At 37.9% G+C, this 16,230-nt stretch overlaps 1 protein-coding gene across 2 annotated transcripts in view; it reads left to right on the top strand.

Annotated features, from left to right (window-relative positions):
* LOC149224278 (putative rhamnogalacturonate lyase B) overlaps positions 1 to 16,230 on the top strand; it is a 441,880-nt gene that overhangs the window by 368,515 nt on the left and 57,135 nt on the right. For both annotated transcript variants that reach the window (XM_089386060.1, XM_089386061.1), the window contains one exon: positions 15,026 to 15,142. In XM_089386060.1, the coding sequence (XP_089242186.1) occupies positions 15,026 to 15,142 (117 nt within the window). The remainder of the gene's footprint in view (positions 1 to 15,025; positions 15,143 to 16,230) is intronic.

A 16,230-nucleotide genomic window follows, 5' to 3' on the forward strand; every position in this document is an offset into this window, starting at 1 on the left:
GACAGAGCTTACACCTAGCACCAGCTATCACCCCCAAACTGATGGGCAGATAGAGATTGTGAACAAATGGCTGGAAGGGTACTTGCGCCACTATGTGACTGGGCATCAGAGAATGTAGGTCAAGTGGCTACACCTTGGGGATTTCTGCTACAACACAACTTATCATATGTCATTGGCATGTCTTCTTTCCGAGCACTCTATGGGTATGATGCACTTTCTTTTTCTGACATGGTGTTTGGAGATCCCAGGGCCCCAAGGGCAAAGGATTGGGTTCAAGAGAGCGAGGAGATTCTCTAAGCTCTCAAGAACAACTTACAGGTGGCCCAGAATCAACAAAAGGTGTATGTTGATAAGCACAGGGTGGAGAGACACTTTGAGGTAGGAGACATTATTTACCTACGCTTGCAACCATACAGACAATCTTTTTCGAAGTAGAAGGGAGTAGAGAAGCTTCAACCCTGATTTTATGGGTCGTATAAGGTGGTCCAAAAGGGTGGTAGCCTATGAGCTAGAGCTACCTAGGGAGAGTCAGATTCACAATGTGTTCCACTTCTCATGCTTGAAAAAGGCATGTTACAGCAGCAATTGAGTTGCCTCCTTTGGATGATGAGGGGCACTTAGTCTTGACACCTGAGACCATACTAGAGATCCAGGAGAGGCGGTTGAGGAACAGGGTGATCAGGGAGTACCTGATCAAATGGCGGGATTTTCTAGAAGAGGATGCCACATGGGCGAGTGAACAAATCTTGTAGCATCCAGTTTTCCAATTGCTTGGGGACAAGCAACATTCGGGAGGGGAGGACTGTAATGTCCCTTCCTAATTGTTCTCTGAAGGAGAGGAAAAACAATTTTGGCAATTTTGTTATTTTTGGTTTCCTGCATTTTTGGTGGAAGAACTTAGGAGAAAAGGGGGTCAATATGCCTTTAGTGGATTGTGGGGACCACTCACCCACCAAAAATACGCACCCCTTATAGAGGCAACTCGATTTTCCTAAGTTGGGAGTCGAAATATTTTATGGGACCTGTTGTCACGCAGATTGACACGACAACGCTTAGACCGGGGGTTGTCACTCTGATCCCCGATCCCTCCGTTTAAGCCTGTCTCCCACGGCTAAGGGGGGTAGTCCCTGTGAGATGATGAGACCAACTGTCGACCAGTTGGTTGGGAGACACGAGATACGATATAAAAGGCACTCGATGGATTTGATTAATTTAGCAGACCAGTGCCTTAAGAGATTGTGGTTGAAACGATTACTTGTTAAATGATATAGAAACATAAACTGTGAACAGCGATCATTTGTCATCAAAAAGGCTCATAGAGTGATCAAAACGATATCCAGCAACTGAGAATTTTAAAGAGATGAATGCTTTAAACCACCACGAGAATCACAAATCATTAACCAGATATCATATTTCGTATCTCGACTTGAAAATTTAGATCTCAGCATGAAAGATATAACATGACAATTCCCGAAAAATAACTGGATCTGACAAAGAAAATTTTCCGCAAAATTTTTATGCTTTTCAAAAAAAAAAATTTAAAACTAAAAATATCTAAAAAAAATCCTTTTTTAAAAAAAAAAATCCTAATAAAGTCCTAAACTGAAAACCAAAAGATTTAAATTACAAACTAAAATAAAAATTTAAAACATAAATATATATTTTTGATTTTTGATTTTTATGAATTAATAAAATGAAACTATTTTAAAACAAAAGAATTGAAATTTAACTATAATACATAACTAAATGAAATTGAATCAAATTGAAACAAATCTTAACACCTGCCTACGTAACCACATGAACATTAAAAACCAAAACAAAAAATAAAACGAAAACTAACATAAAATAAAAAACAAAATTAAAACGAAATGAATCGAAACCCTAAATCTAAAACCACGCTATTAACATGAATCAAAACGCATCGAACTTCAGGCAGAAGAATGACGCGATAGTCTCACGCATACCATGACCACAAACAATATCGATTTACCACAGAGGTTTTATTACCTGTTCCTGTGCATGCGTTTGGGTTCAAATTTACCTGCGCAGATGTGTAAAACCCAAGAAACTGGAACATTGATACTCAGTGAATATGTGTGACTTGGCCCGCGGCGTGATGACCCTGGCGATTTTGATCCACTTCCACGCACAACGCAGCAAAAGCAAAGTTTAACATAAATCGTTTTGATACTTTGCGAGTGATGGCGCATAGATGAAATTTCCGACGGCTCTCGGTGGCAAATAAGGACACGATTTTGGGATGGCGTGTTGACAGGCCAGCACTATACCAATCTGTCCATGCTGAGTCAATGAACAAAAAATGTGACGGATCGATTTTGAGTTGCAGTCACGTATAACAATGGTTTCAAAAAAAAAACCTGAGACAAGTCCGCAAGAGTGATGTGTCTTCTGGCACCAGACGGAGACAATTGAGGGAAACACGTTGTCATTCAAGGATTTCACCCCGAGTCAAAATATTTGCAGCCACTTTGAAACCAGAATATGATTCACGTGAAGCTTAACATAAGCAATTCTGCGGTGATCGATTTCTATCTGCGGATCAGATACCCCGACAGCGATGCATTTTCGAATGAACAGGTTTCTTGACTGTAGCAGCAGCGTGGGTATTCTGTAGGCTCACAGATTTCTGATTTCGCTTCTTTGATCAAAAAAAAACTACACCAAAAAGTGCTTGCAGCCGTCTCGGTGGCAGAAGGCTGGGCAGCCTTTAACTCCTTCTAAAAATGCTTCTTGATGAAAATCTTGTAGCCTCAAACACAAGAAAACAAAACCCTAATGAAGACTGTATAAAACAGAAATTTAAAACCCTAGACAGCTGGTTAATGTACAAATTTTTGGCCCCTTAGCAGCCAGATTTAGCAGTAAGCACAGAAAACATTTTAAAAATAAAAATTTATGGTTTTCACTGTGAAGAACTTCAGAAAATTTCTCATGCAAATTAGAAAAATAAACCGAATGATAGACCCAGGATCAAATCCAACTGGGCTCAGCAAAAAATGCTTGCGGGAGTTGGCTGGTTCGACCGAGAACTTCCCCGAACGCCCACAAAATTCCTTTAGAAATTGTTTTCTGCACAGCTCAAAACAACCGTCAATAAAGAGGGCAAAAATACTGCTAAATTTCAAACAGTAATGGAGATACCTGCCATTACTTCAGAAACCCTAACAACACTCAAACCCTACCAAGTGGACAAGATACCTGTGCCCACAATACTCTACAAAAAAGGCTATTATTAATGGCTGAAAAGAAAATAGGCAGAAAATTAAACAATCTCACAGCATTTCAAGAGAGTAACACCAGCAAGATATGGACCCCAAAGTCTTCTTTTATTAACCAGAAACAGATTTACAAGAGAGCTTCTTCAGTATCAGACTCACAGATCCCATGATTTGAATTGACCCCTAGCACCCTACTTAAAGGAAATGACTCCAACGGCTAGTTCGAGTGATCCATGCTGAAATGATCTTGACCGTTGATGAGGATCAAGATATCTCTTGATCTCATCCGTCGATTTATTAAAAAATAATATTTTGCATGCATTCACTTAAAATATTATTATTTTATTATTTTAGGGTTTTTTGCTTTATTTATTTTTATTTCATTTAATTTTTATTTTTTTTATTATTTTTATAAAATGGATCATCGAACTAAGCCTTCAGAAACATCACCTAGGACCTAGGACTTAGGACTCATGAGGGGATTTAAAACATTTTTCAACCTTCAAGATACATTACATCATGACTTATACAATTTACATCTTAAGGGGACAAACCCACTGAAAATAGACCCTCATAAATCACCCAGTTTTGCGACACAACTATAATCTAGCAGATCAACACACTAGGATTCTCCTAAAATTCCAATGACAAAATCCATCCCGGCTTTGGGGTCAGGTTTGAAGGAAAACTCTGCCGATCCATGGATCGGTGAGACGAAAAACCTTCCGGGACGTAGATTACCACTAGAAAGTTAGGTCCACCTAGGCAATTTTACATACACGACTCATATCTGCTAGGATTATTTACAATTCATACATGCAGACTGGGTTTACAACAAAAATAATCAAGCTGCTGATGACTGCAGGATGGCACGGACACGCTGATCAGGTGCTGCCCCTTTCTTGCAAAGAAAAGGGGGTGTACTGCATGGGTAGTTGACCGGTACTGGTCAACATCTGGCTCTACTTGGGGACACGTTGCTGCTTGCAGGAATGTGAGAATCCAGAATCTGCATCCATACAACACAAAAATAAGTAGCGTCCATCCAAAAAATCATCATATAACATTAAGCACACGAAAGATAAAAGCTCTTCATTTATTGACTATCTAAAGCAGAAATAAAAATGCGGAAAAAACAAGGAGTAGGGTTAGAAATGCGATACAAAAGATGCCCCATGGCATCAGATGTGTTCAATATAGTGTATACTGAGCATTTGCCTGCTTTCAGGCAAATCTGTCGGCTGCTTGTTGGATGTGCCATGTCCAATTCTGCATATGGTAGGACTTTTTCCTATCCGAAAATCAAGCTGCTCGCGGCCGTCTGATGTATCAAATCTTCGTCTCATTTTCTTTCTTTTGCGCTTCTTCTTTCTGGCAGGTTGAATTACTGATGACCTGGAACTTTCTGTTTCAAAACTATCAAATGAAGTATGCGTGATATGTCTTTCTTTATCCTGCATCTGATCTTTATCATTCTTAAGTCTATCTGGATCACCTTCAATCAACCATCTTTCAATCGAATCAATAACCTCCTCATAATAAGATGGAACTTGTTGCAGCAAATGAGAAGGCTCCTGATCTTTTGAGGTCCCCTGGTCTCTCTTATCCTCTGACCATTGTTGAAACTTTTGAGCTTGTATTTTAATGGCATCCATCTAACTAGAGTGTTCACCCTTTATAGTATTGATTTGTCTGGCATGATGTTCTTCCATGTCTTTTATTACTTTAACATTTTCTTCCTTTATGTTCATCAAGCAATGCTGTATGGAATTTATTTCTTCTTTGTGATTCCCTTGCATGTCAGCCAACTGATTATTATGATTGAATGTCATGATAGTCATTTCCTCATCCATAGTTAATAACTTATTTTGCATAGAGTCAATTTCCCTATCATGATCAGCTTTAATGGTCACCATATTTTCTTCTAAGACTGACAACCTGCTTTGCATGATTCTAATTTCTGTTTCATAATTAGTTTTTATGGCCTCAATTTCTTTAGCATGCTGACTTTGTGTGACCTCCATCTCCCTATTACGTTTCTCCAGATGGGAGCATAAAGTTCTTACATCATTGATATAACTAGTTTGATTGCTTTCCATATTTTTCACCAGCATCATTAAATCTTGTATTATTTGCTTTTGCTCCTCCTTTTCATTGTTATGAACTTGATTTGCAATATTTCTGGTGGATGACACATTCTGATCTTGAAATCTTTCTTTCTGTTGCACAATTTTAGGGGCAGAAGGCGACTGTCCGGATAACCATATCTATCTTCAAAAGCATTGATAATGTCTTTTAAAGAAGTAAAAGAATCCTTAGGACAATTGTTAAACCAATTCAAAGTATCATCTTCTAAAGAAAGGACAAATAGACGCATTTTGATATCTTCATGATTAAACTGAGGGGGTCTGCAGAATATGATCATGATGCGAATAAACAATTCTAGATGCCTGTTAGCAGCGATTGGATCACCATCTGAAAAAATAGGTAATTCAGGAATGGCCTCCTCCGGAAAATCATGGTGACGGTGGGTAAAACGACATGGTTTACATGAATAATCCATGATGAACAATAAGGGATGAAATGGATAATAGAACTAGATCTCTGCTCAAGAAAATCAAAAGATGAAAGAAGTGGAGTCGCCACTTGAACAATAAATCTGATTCCAAGATCCAAGAAGTAATCAACAAACAGATATGCGGGAGGCTTCTTGTATGGGAAAAATAAGAAAATGGAGTCGCCACCCAAACAAGAAACACACCGAAGAGACACTGATAAGGCAATGAAAGATCCAAATGATAACCCCCAAAGGTCGAATCTGCCAGCTCAAATGAGAGATGAGAAAGATGAGAAGATGAATGTCGATGAAACTCCAGGAACAGAAAAACTCTGTCCCCGGCAACGGCGCCAAAAAATGTTGTCGTTGCCGGCTCAAACGAATGATAGACAGATGAACGATGAATGATGAAAAGATGTTGAAACACCAAGGACAGAAAAACTCTATCCCCGGCAACGGCGCCAAAAAATGTTGTCGCGCAGATTGACACGACAACGCTCAGACCGGGGGCTGTCACTCTGATCCCCGATCCCTCCGTTTAAGCCTGTCTCCCGCGGCTAAGGGGGGTAGTCCCTGTGAGATGATGAGACCAACTGTCGACCAGTTGGTTGGGAGACACGAGATACGATATAAAAAGCACTCGATGGATTTGATTAATTTAGCAGACCAGTGCCTTAAGAGATTGTGGTTGAAACGATTACTTGTTAAATGATATAGAAACATAAACCGTGAACATCGATCATTTGTCATCAAAAAGGCTCATAGAGTGATCAAAACGATATCCAGCAACTGAGAATTTTAAAGAGATGAATGCTTTAAACCACCACGAGAATCACAAATCATTAACCAGATATCATATTTCGTATCTCGACTTGAAAATTTAGATCTCAGCATGAAAGATATAACATGACAATTCCCAAAAAATAACTGGATCTGACAAAGAAAATTTTCCGCAAAATTTTTATGCTTTTCAAAAAAAAAATTTAAAACTAAAAATATCTAAAAAAAATCCTTTTTTTTTTTAAATCCTAATAAAGTCCTAAACTGAAAACCAAAAGATTTAAATTACAAACTAAAATAAAAATTTAAAACATAAATATATATTTTTTTATTTTTGATTTTTATGAATTAATAAAATGAAACTATTTTAAAACAAAAGAATTGAAATTTAACTACATAACTAAATGAAATTGAATGAAATTGAAACAAATCTTAACACTTGCCTACGTAACCACATGAACATTAAAAACCAAAACAAAAAATAAAACGAAAACTAACATAAAATAAAAAACAAAATTAAAACGAAATGAATCGAAACCCTAAATCTAAAACCACGCTATTAACATGAATCAAAATGCATCGAACTTCAGGCAGAAGAATGACGCGATAGTCTCACGCATACCATGACCACAAACAATATCGATTTACCACAGAGGTTTTATTACCTGTTCCTGTGCGTGCGTTTGGGTTCAAATTTACCTGCGCAGATGTGTAAAACCCAAGAAACTGGAACATTGATACTCAGTGAATATGCGTGACTTGGCCCGCGGCGTGATGACCCTGGCGATTTTGATCCACTTCCACGCACAACGCAGCAAAGGCAGAGTTTAACATAAATCGTTTTGATACTCTGCGAGTGATGGCGCATAGATGAAATTTCCGACGGCTCTCGGCGGCAAATAAGGACACGATTTTGGGATGGCGTGTTGACAGGCCAGCACTATACCAATCCGTCCATGCTGAGTCGATGAACAGAAAATGTGACGGATCGATTTTGAGTTGCAGTCACGTATAACAATGGTTTCTAAAAAAAAAAAACCTGAGACAAGTCCGCAAGAGTGATGTGTCTTCTGGCACCAGACAGAGGCAATTGAGGGAAACACGTTGTCATTCAAGGATTTCACCCCGAGTCAAAATATTTGCAGCCACTTTGAAACCAGAATATGATTCACGTGAAGCTTAACATAAGCAATTCTGCGGTGATCGACTTCTATCTGCGGATCAGATACCCCGACAGCGATGCATTTTCGAATGAACAGGTTTCTTGAATGTAGCAGCAACGTGGGTATTCTGTAGGCTCACAGATTTCTGATTTCGCTTCTTTGATAAAAAAAAAAAGAAACCTACACCAAAAAGTGCTTGCAGCCGTCTCGGTGGCAGAAGGCTGGGTAGCCTTTAACTCCTTCTAAAAATGCTTCTTGATGAAAATCCTGTAGCCTCAAACATAAGAAAACAAAACCCTAATGAAGACTGTATAAAACAGAAATTTAAAACCCTAGACAGCTGATTAATGTACAAATTTTTGGCCCCTTAGTAGCCAGATTTAGCAGTAAGCACAGAAAACATTTTAAAAATAAAAATTTATGGTTTTCACTGTGAAGAACTTCAGAAAATCTCTCATGCAAATTAGAAAAATAAACCGAATGATAGACCTAGGATCAAATCCAACTGGGCTCAGCAAAAAATGCTTGCAGGAGTTGGCTGGTTCAGTCGAGAACTTCCCCGAACGCCCACAAAATTCCTTTAGAAAATGTTTTCTGCACAGCTCAAAACAACCGTCAATAAAGAGGGCAAAAATGCTGCTAGATTTCAAACAGTAATGGAGATACCTGCGATTACTTCAGAAACCCTAACAGCACTCAAACCCTAGCAAGTGGACAAGATACCTGTGCCCACAATACTCTACAAAAAAGGCTATTATTAATGGCTGAAAAGAAAATAGGCAAAAAATTAAACAATCTCACAGCATTTCAAGAGAGTAATACCAGCAAGATATGGACCCCAAAGTCTTCTTTTATTAACCAGAAACAGATTTATAAGAGAGCTTCTTCAGTATCAGACTCACAGATCCCATGATTTGAACTAACCCCTAGCACCCTACTTATAGGAAATGACTCCAACGGCTAGTTCGAGTGATCCATGCTGAAATGATCTTGACCGTTGATGAGGATCAAGATATCTCTTGATCTCATCCGTCGATTTATTAAAAAATAATATTTTGCATGCATTCACTTAAAATATTATTATTTTATTATTTTAGGGTTTTTTGCTTTATTTATTTATTTTATTAATTTTTATTTATTTCATTTAATTTTTTTTTTATTAGTTTATTATTTTTATAAAATGGATCATCGAACTAAGCCTTCGGAAACATCACCTAGGACCTAGGACTTAGGACTCATGAGGGGATTTAAAACATTTTTCAACCCTCAAGATACATTACATCATGACTTTTACAATTTACATCTTAAGGGGACAAACCCACTTAACATAGACCCTCATATATCACCCAGTTTTGCGACACAACTATAATCTAGCAGATCAACACACTAGGATTCTCCTAAAATTCCAATGACAAAATCCATCCCGGCTTTGGGGTCAGGTTTTTGAAGGAAAACTCTGCCGATCCATGGATCGGTGAGACGAAAAACCTTCCGAGACGTAGATTACCACTAGAAAGTTAGGTCCACCTAGGCAATTTTACATACACGACTCATATCTGCTAGGATTATTTACAATTCATACATGCAGATTGGGTTTACAACAAAAATAATCAAGCTGCTGATGACTGCAGGATGGCACGGACACGTTGATCAGGTGCTGCCCCTTTCTTGCAAAGAAAAGGGGGTGTACTGCATGGGTAGTTGACCGGTACTGGTCAACAGGACCCACGTGGGGCCCAAGGGAGCAAGCATAAATAGAAGGAGAGGAGCAACATTTGGGGCCTTTTGTTGATTTGAGGATTCATTGTTGCTTTGGTTGTTCAACTCAGCTACAGCGTGCTATTTAGCACAACAGCTTCCCAAGGAGTGAAGCTCACCCCTTTCTTTGGTGGACCTCGAGTGCCACCCTAGGAGGGCTTTTCCTTGTAGTTGGAGACAAAGATAGTGACCGCCATCAGAGGATTACGTTGCCTTGGCTTAGCTAGGATGCAGTGGGAGCAACAAGGACGCCGTGGAAGAGACTGCGTGTTTGTGTGGAGTAGTAGAGTCAAGATTTGGGAGTGAAGTGGCTGCTGGAGGCATTCTTATCATGTTTTCATCTCATAGTAGTGATATTATAGTAAGAGGAAGAGCCAATCACCTAGGTAGAGTTTCTAGTGCAAGGGATTGTGTCATATTCACCCAGAACTGTGCAGTCACTAGAGGGGGTTGCTTGGAAGGAGTTTTACCTAGAGGATTGAGGAGCTAGGTTGTGGGGAATTTGTTGGGAGGCTGATTTGGGAGGTTTCTTGTTATTTTGGGAGCAAGATACAACAGTTCCAGCTACAGGTGTCGGTTCCTAGTGTTGGAGGAGGGCCAGACTTTAGAAGGCCGAAATTGGAGGGTCAAAACCAGGGAAAACCCTTTCTGGGTTTTTGGCAAGGAGTACACTCCTAAATTTATAGAAATTTCTGGGTTGTTTTGATGGGGAAAATCAGAGCTTGAAGTCAGCAAGTAGTGCAAATTTAGACAGACAACACAGTTTTCTGGAGAGAAACACCTCTACGGTAGTTGGGCTCTTTTGTATTCATCACCTAACGCTTGTAGCTTGCTTGTGCAAACCCAGGTGCACCTCATCCATCTTCTATTGTGCTCCAACATATTTTATTAATGAAAATGAGCCAATTGAGTGTTTGATGAGAAATTTATGTCTATGTGTTGATTGCTGAGTACATTTGTTTCTGAAATTTATTACATGTCCTTGTTATCACTGAAAATTTTCCATTAGGAATATTACACTGTCATTGTTGCTTCTGACCATAGAAATTTCGGTAAGACTTGATTAAGGAGCATTATTCGTACACCTTCTTCAATTGTCCTATTCTTTCTTTCGGTCACTCCATTTTGTTCGGGATAGTAGGGAACAATAAGCTACCTCTTAATTCCTATTTCTTTACAATATGCAATCAATTCTTTAGAAGTGTATTCCCCACTATCCCTTTCGGTTAGGGTTTCCATTTCACATCTAAACTCCTTGAATTTCTCAAATACTTCAATCTAAACTCCTTGAATTTCTCAAATATGTCATAATTTTCCTTGAGAAGGTAGAGCCATGTCTTTCTAGAGTGACCATCAATAAATGTTACATAGTAAATATGACCTCCGAGTGATTTGTCAGACATGGGCCCACACACATCGGAATGTATGAGGTCTAATATTTCTTTAGACCTTGTTTCACTATTTGAAAATGGTTTTCTTGTATGTTTTCCCAAAGAGCATCCCTTGCAAACTCCTTCATGATCTTCTTTGATATCGGGGATATCATGAACTAGTTATTTAAGAGTGGGAATGACCTTATAGTGAAGACCATATCTTCTATGCCACAGCTCAATGGGATTGATTTCCATATGAACTAAGGCTTGAGGAGGTGGTGTAATGACTCTATACAAGCTTCTTTCATGAACTCCAATAACCCTAGCTTTATCAATACTTTAATCTTTTCCCCAAACCAAGACCTTTTCATCAACAAAAGCAACTCTATCCCCTTTATCTTCTAAGCAAGAGATTACAAGAAAATTCTTTTTCAAACCTGGAACATATAGTATGTTGTTGAGATGTAGTTTTGCTCCATTCTTCAGCTTCAAAGATGTTGATCTCAGGCCTCTAACATCATAGCTTTTGTTGTCTCCCAATTCCACTGCATGAGAAGATGGTTCCTTTGATAGAGTTTGTAGTTGTTTACTTTCCCCTGTGATATGCCTTGATGCTCCACTTGTCAATGATCCATGCATTATCATCATTAAGTGATCCTGTAAGTGTAGCTAAGAACCCTTGGCTTTTGACCTTGTTGAATAAGTAGTAGACAATCTTCTTGATCCATCTTCCTATAGAATTGAATCCCATTCTTATCATAGAGGGAGTAATCATTTCCTTCAACGAAGTGATCTTCAATCTTCTTCGACCTTAGCTCTGATACCATGTTGAGAAATCAATGCTAGTAGAATTAGGGTTAGATTTCTCTTTCTTGATAATTACTTGTGAATTATGTTGGCTTCTTTTACTTATTTGTTATATTATCTTTCATGAAGCAATTACCAAATTATGTGTGCATGATCACAAAAACACAAGACACAAGATGTAGGCACTCTGTCAGGGAAAAACCCCTATCTAAGGGAAAACCCAGTCAAAATATCTTCCTTCAATAGTTTTTCTCAAGGCTCTTCAACCTAGACACAAACCTCCTCCACACCAAGCCAACCTTTCCTTCTTCGATCCAACCTTTGTCCTAGTAGCAGCAACACTTTGATTCCAGCAACTTCGACTTGGTAGCTTCTGGCATCAACAGGTAGTAGCAACAACTTCAACTTTGACAAGGAGACTTCGATCTCCTAAATTAGCCCACACAAGAGAGAGAGAGAGAGAGAGAGATCCCAAAACTTCGATTTTGTCCTTCCCTTCCTTCTTGACCAAACTCGCACTCCTTTTAGCCTCCTCCTTCACCTTCACACTTTTCCCAACTTCCAACTTCAAATATCGAACTATGTGTGAGAGAGTGAGATGCTCCAAATGAATTCGAATTGCCTTGTATATATAGCCTTCCAATGAGGTCGAATTACCTTTCTTGAGGCCAACTTGGTGTGGAGGTTACATAATTCATCTTTGACTAAAAGATAATTATTTTTACGTCGTTCAAAAGCCCAAGAAGGGTCTCATAAAATATACAATGAGTCGAATGACTCTTTATGAATCCTAGAAGTCCACAATGGGGACTTTGACTAATAAATGATAACCCAAGCATGAAACACATGCTTTAATAAGTCATTGTGTTAAGTTATGGTATGTTCTATGCTTATCGCAGTTTACTTGTCTTTCTTATTATTATCCACAGATTAGCAATCACATGTACATAAAGTAAAGTGCACATAGAACATTAAACAATCGACAGAAAACAAGCCCAGACAAGAGACACAAGATGTGGCGGCTAGCCAGGGACAAACCCCAATGTGGGGAAACCCTTTGATCAAATCTTCCTTTATCTTCAATAATTCAACAGAGAGAAATAGTACATAAATCTGATTTACATCAGCAACAACAAACCCTAGATCAGCCAAACTAGGGCAGACAATATCTTGCAAACCGACCGTCGGATCGGCTTGATTCCTTCACCAAAAAATGCGGCCTTCAGAGGAGATCCAGATTCACCTACAACGTAGTTCTGAGGAGGGAGTCTGATGGTCAACGCTGGTCAAACTTCTGATCTGCAGTTGCAGCCCTAAATTCTGCACCTTCCTTCCACACGTGTGAGAGAAGAGTCTCTTTTTGTGCAGTAGGAGAAGAGCCTCTTTTCTGCGCAGGAGAGAGAGAGAGAGATGTGATGAGTTGAGTGAGTCCAAATGAGGAAAAGACCTCTTGTATTTATACACAACTGTTGATAATTGAATAGATGTGACTGTTGAGCTTCTGAGCCTACATGAGTTGCAAGTCGGCTTGATAATTATTCCATAATCAAAATAAATTCATATCTCCATAAATACTTATCAGAGTCGGATGATCTTTAGATCAATCCTACACCTCTCGACGAGAGGAATCTAATAAAAATATTATCAGCCATGAATAAGATGACCCACATGGAGTTTCGCCCTAGTTGCCAATTTTAGCACATTGTAACAATAATAAAATTCTTTTGCCAAATACATTTTATGAAGACCGAACCTAGTTACATTTTTTCAACAGAGATTACTTTCATTTTAGATGGTATAGTGGTGTTGGAACAAACAACAAAGCAGAGCTACTAGCTCTATGGGGAGTCTTATTCCATGCCAAATGGCTTGCCATTGACGAGATTGATGTCTTTGGAGACTCCAAAATGATTATTGAGTGGATTAAGATGAGAAATGTTTTTGAGACTTCAGCGCTTACTAACTGGATGATCAGGATCAGAATGTTGATTAAGACTTTTAAGAGGATATCCTTTTCACATATCTTCAGAGAACAAAGTCATGTGGCAGATAGTTTGTCAAAATACGGGTGCAACACTGAACTGGGCATGATCAAGTTTTCTGATTTTGAAAAAGGTTCATTTCAGCATTCAGGGAACATCAAAATATGAAGGATAGTACTAGCTTTCTTTCCTGTTGCTGTTATATAGATTTTAATTTTTGAATATGTAATTACTGATCTAATACTCTTTTTTGTAGATCCATGAAACTCCTAGAAAGAACAGAAAATAGGTTTTGTGTTTGAGAAAGCATGAATTGTAAATTTGAGATAGAAAGAGGAAGGAAAGAAGAGATAGATCCTAGATCATAGTTTGAAAAATGAGAGTAGTAACGAGTGACACTTTGTGATAATGGGGAAATCAGATGTAAGGTAGAATGGTGCTTAACTGTCATGCATTCATCTCATGTTAGGTTAGTATACCAGATTTAAGATTGAGGATTTTTAAACTAGAATTGTGTGCATTAACATTGCTACAATGCTAAGCCTGTGGTGGGTCCCTATTTTTATAATGAAGGGTTCCAATTTTTTATCTATATGTGGAGTATTTAATACTATTTATAGAATGCCTATATAAATTGGTTTAGATGGCTATGTTTGGTTTCTATAATTTCTATTTGCATTCTAATGAGTGCAGTTAATAAAATGTGCAACTGTTGGATTCTATTCCGACTGGCCAGTATAAAAACATATAATAGACATGAGAGAGACTGATTAAACAAGGAGAGATTTTCTCCTAGTAGATATAAAACATCACCATGAGAAAACACCAATTAAGTAATGAGAGCTTTATGCCAGTAGATCTAAAATGTCTTGTATTGTTAGCAAGATATTGACTGGTGGTGATGAAATACATTGGATCTGTTACATCAATTTGTAATAGATTTAGGATATAAATGAGAGTCAATTTACAAGAATTCATTAAAAAATTCTCATTGGAAAGAGTCAAGTAACAAGAATATTACAACAAAATTCGAGATGATTTGACGTTATACTTCAAATATACAAATGGATTTGTTTATTGTCGTCAATCTGGAGTTACTATTGTTGACATTGGGAGGGGGCCTTGAAAGGGAAAATCATTTAGATGAATTAGACGTTATACTGATAATTTTTCAGTAAGAAAGATGGAAATACCATTTTGTCTTATTGATTATACATCTCTCTTCTATTTCTCGTATGTATCCCTTTCTCTCATCTTGATGTTATAACTTTTCTTTTCAAACCTTTTATTGCATATTCTGGCCACTGAACCATTCCTAATCATAGGAATGTTGCTGATTGATGCCATTGTTTGAGTTCTTCTTCAGGTTCCGGCAATATGGCCTTTGGGAAAGATATTCTGAAATCTTCAAAGACAACGATTTGATATATACAGTTGGGACTAGTGACTGGAGAAGAGATTGGTGCTTTGCACACACATGCAGGTATCTTGTATCTTCATACCCTACATACAAATACGAATATGATTTCTTTTGTCACTAAGACTTTGTCATCACCTTATGTTTCACATTGTTAAGGCAAATATTATCATGATCCTCCCTTGCAGTCATAATGATGATACTTATGTATATTTATGAGAAATCCAAACCTTTTTTTTGGTCTTATAGTTTTTTCATCCAAGTTATTCTTTATGTGTGGTTTACTTCCATTTTCCTAAAAAAAATTAGATGAAGATGCTTATGGCACAGCTTTGACTGCAGATAACATATCTATATTTAAAGTATGATTGATTCTGTTAACTTCTAATACCAGGTCTGATAATTTTTTCTCAACAGTTATTTTATACCCAGAAATTATTCACCCAATAAAATATTGTTTTGAAATTGCTGAAAATAAATACACTGGTATTTTAACCTCACAAATAAAATTTTCAGCATAAATAAAACAGAAAATGAGTCACAAGAAATAGTAGAAAAATCTGCCCAACAAATTCTCCTTTACTTAATGGCTTCCTTTGACAAGGAATTCAACCCACAAAGAATGCATGGAAAATACAGCACAATTGGAACTTGGATTTTCGGCATGCTGGAAATTTCAGCCATCAAAGAATTTGACCCACTAGAAATTTTCAACCCTGGAAAAACTCGGCTCCTTTACCTGTAAATAGGCCTCCTCTTCTTTGCACTTCACAGCCCCTTGCAAACTAAGGAAAATCACCATTTCTCCTCTGTGCAAACCCGGGCTGGAAAACTCTGCCTCTCACAACTTTTGGCCACCTCCAAATATCAACCTCCTTTCTCCACAAACTCAGCCTCCTTGAATTCCTCTCCTGAAATCACTTTTCTGCACAACTTTCTCTTCTCTTCATTCTTTGAGCCTCTCACTCCTTGAGAAAATCACTCTCTCGATCAAAATATGTCGTTCATCTCTCTCTTATGCTTATTTTATACTTTAATTGAGCCAAATCCCTAACCCTAATCTCCTAAGTGATGAATGGCTAAGCCTCACGTGAGATCAACGATATAGATTAGATCTAAGTCACTTAAATAATTAAATTATTTATCCTTAGAAA

This window comes from Pinus tabuliformis, chromosome Q (assembly GCF_031772625.1).
Source record: "Pinus tabuliformis cultivar Carrire ecotype Pingquan chromosome Q, CPIR1, whole genome shotgun sequence".
In the NCBI taxonomy this organism is placed as follows: domain Eukaryota; kingdom Viridiplantae; phylum Streptophyta; class Pinopsida; order Pinales; family Pinaceae; genus Pinus; species Pinus tabuliformis.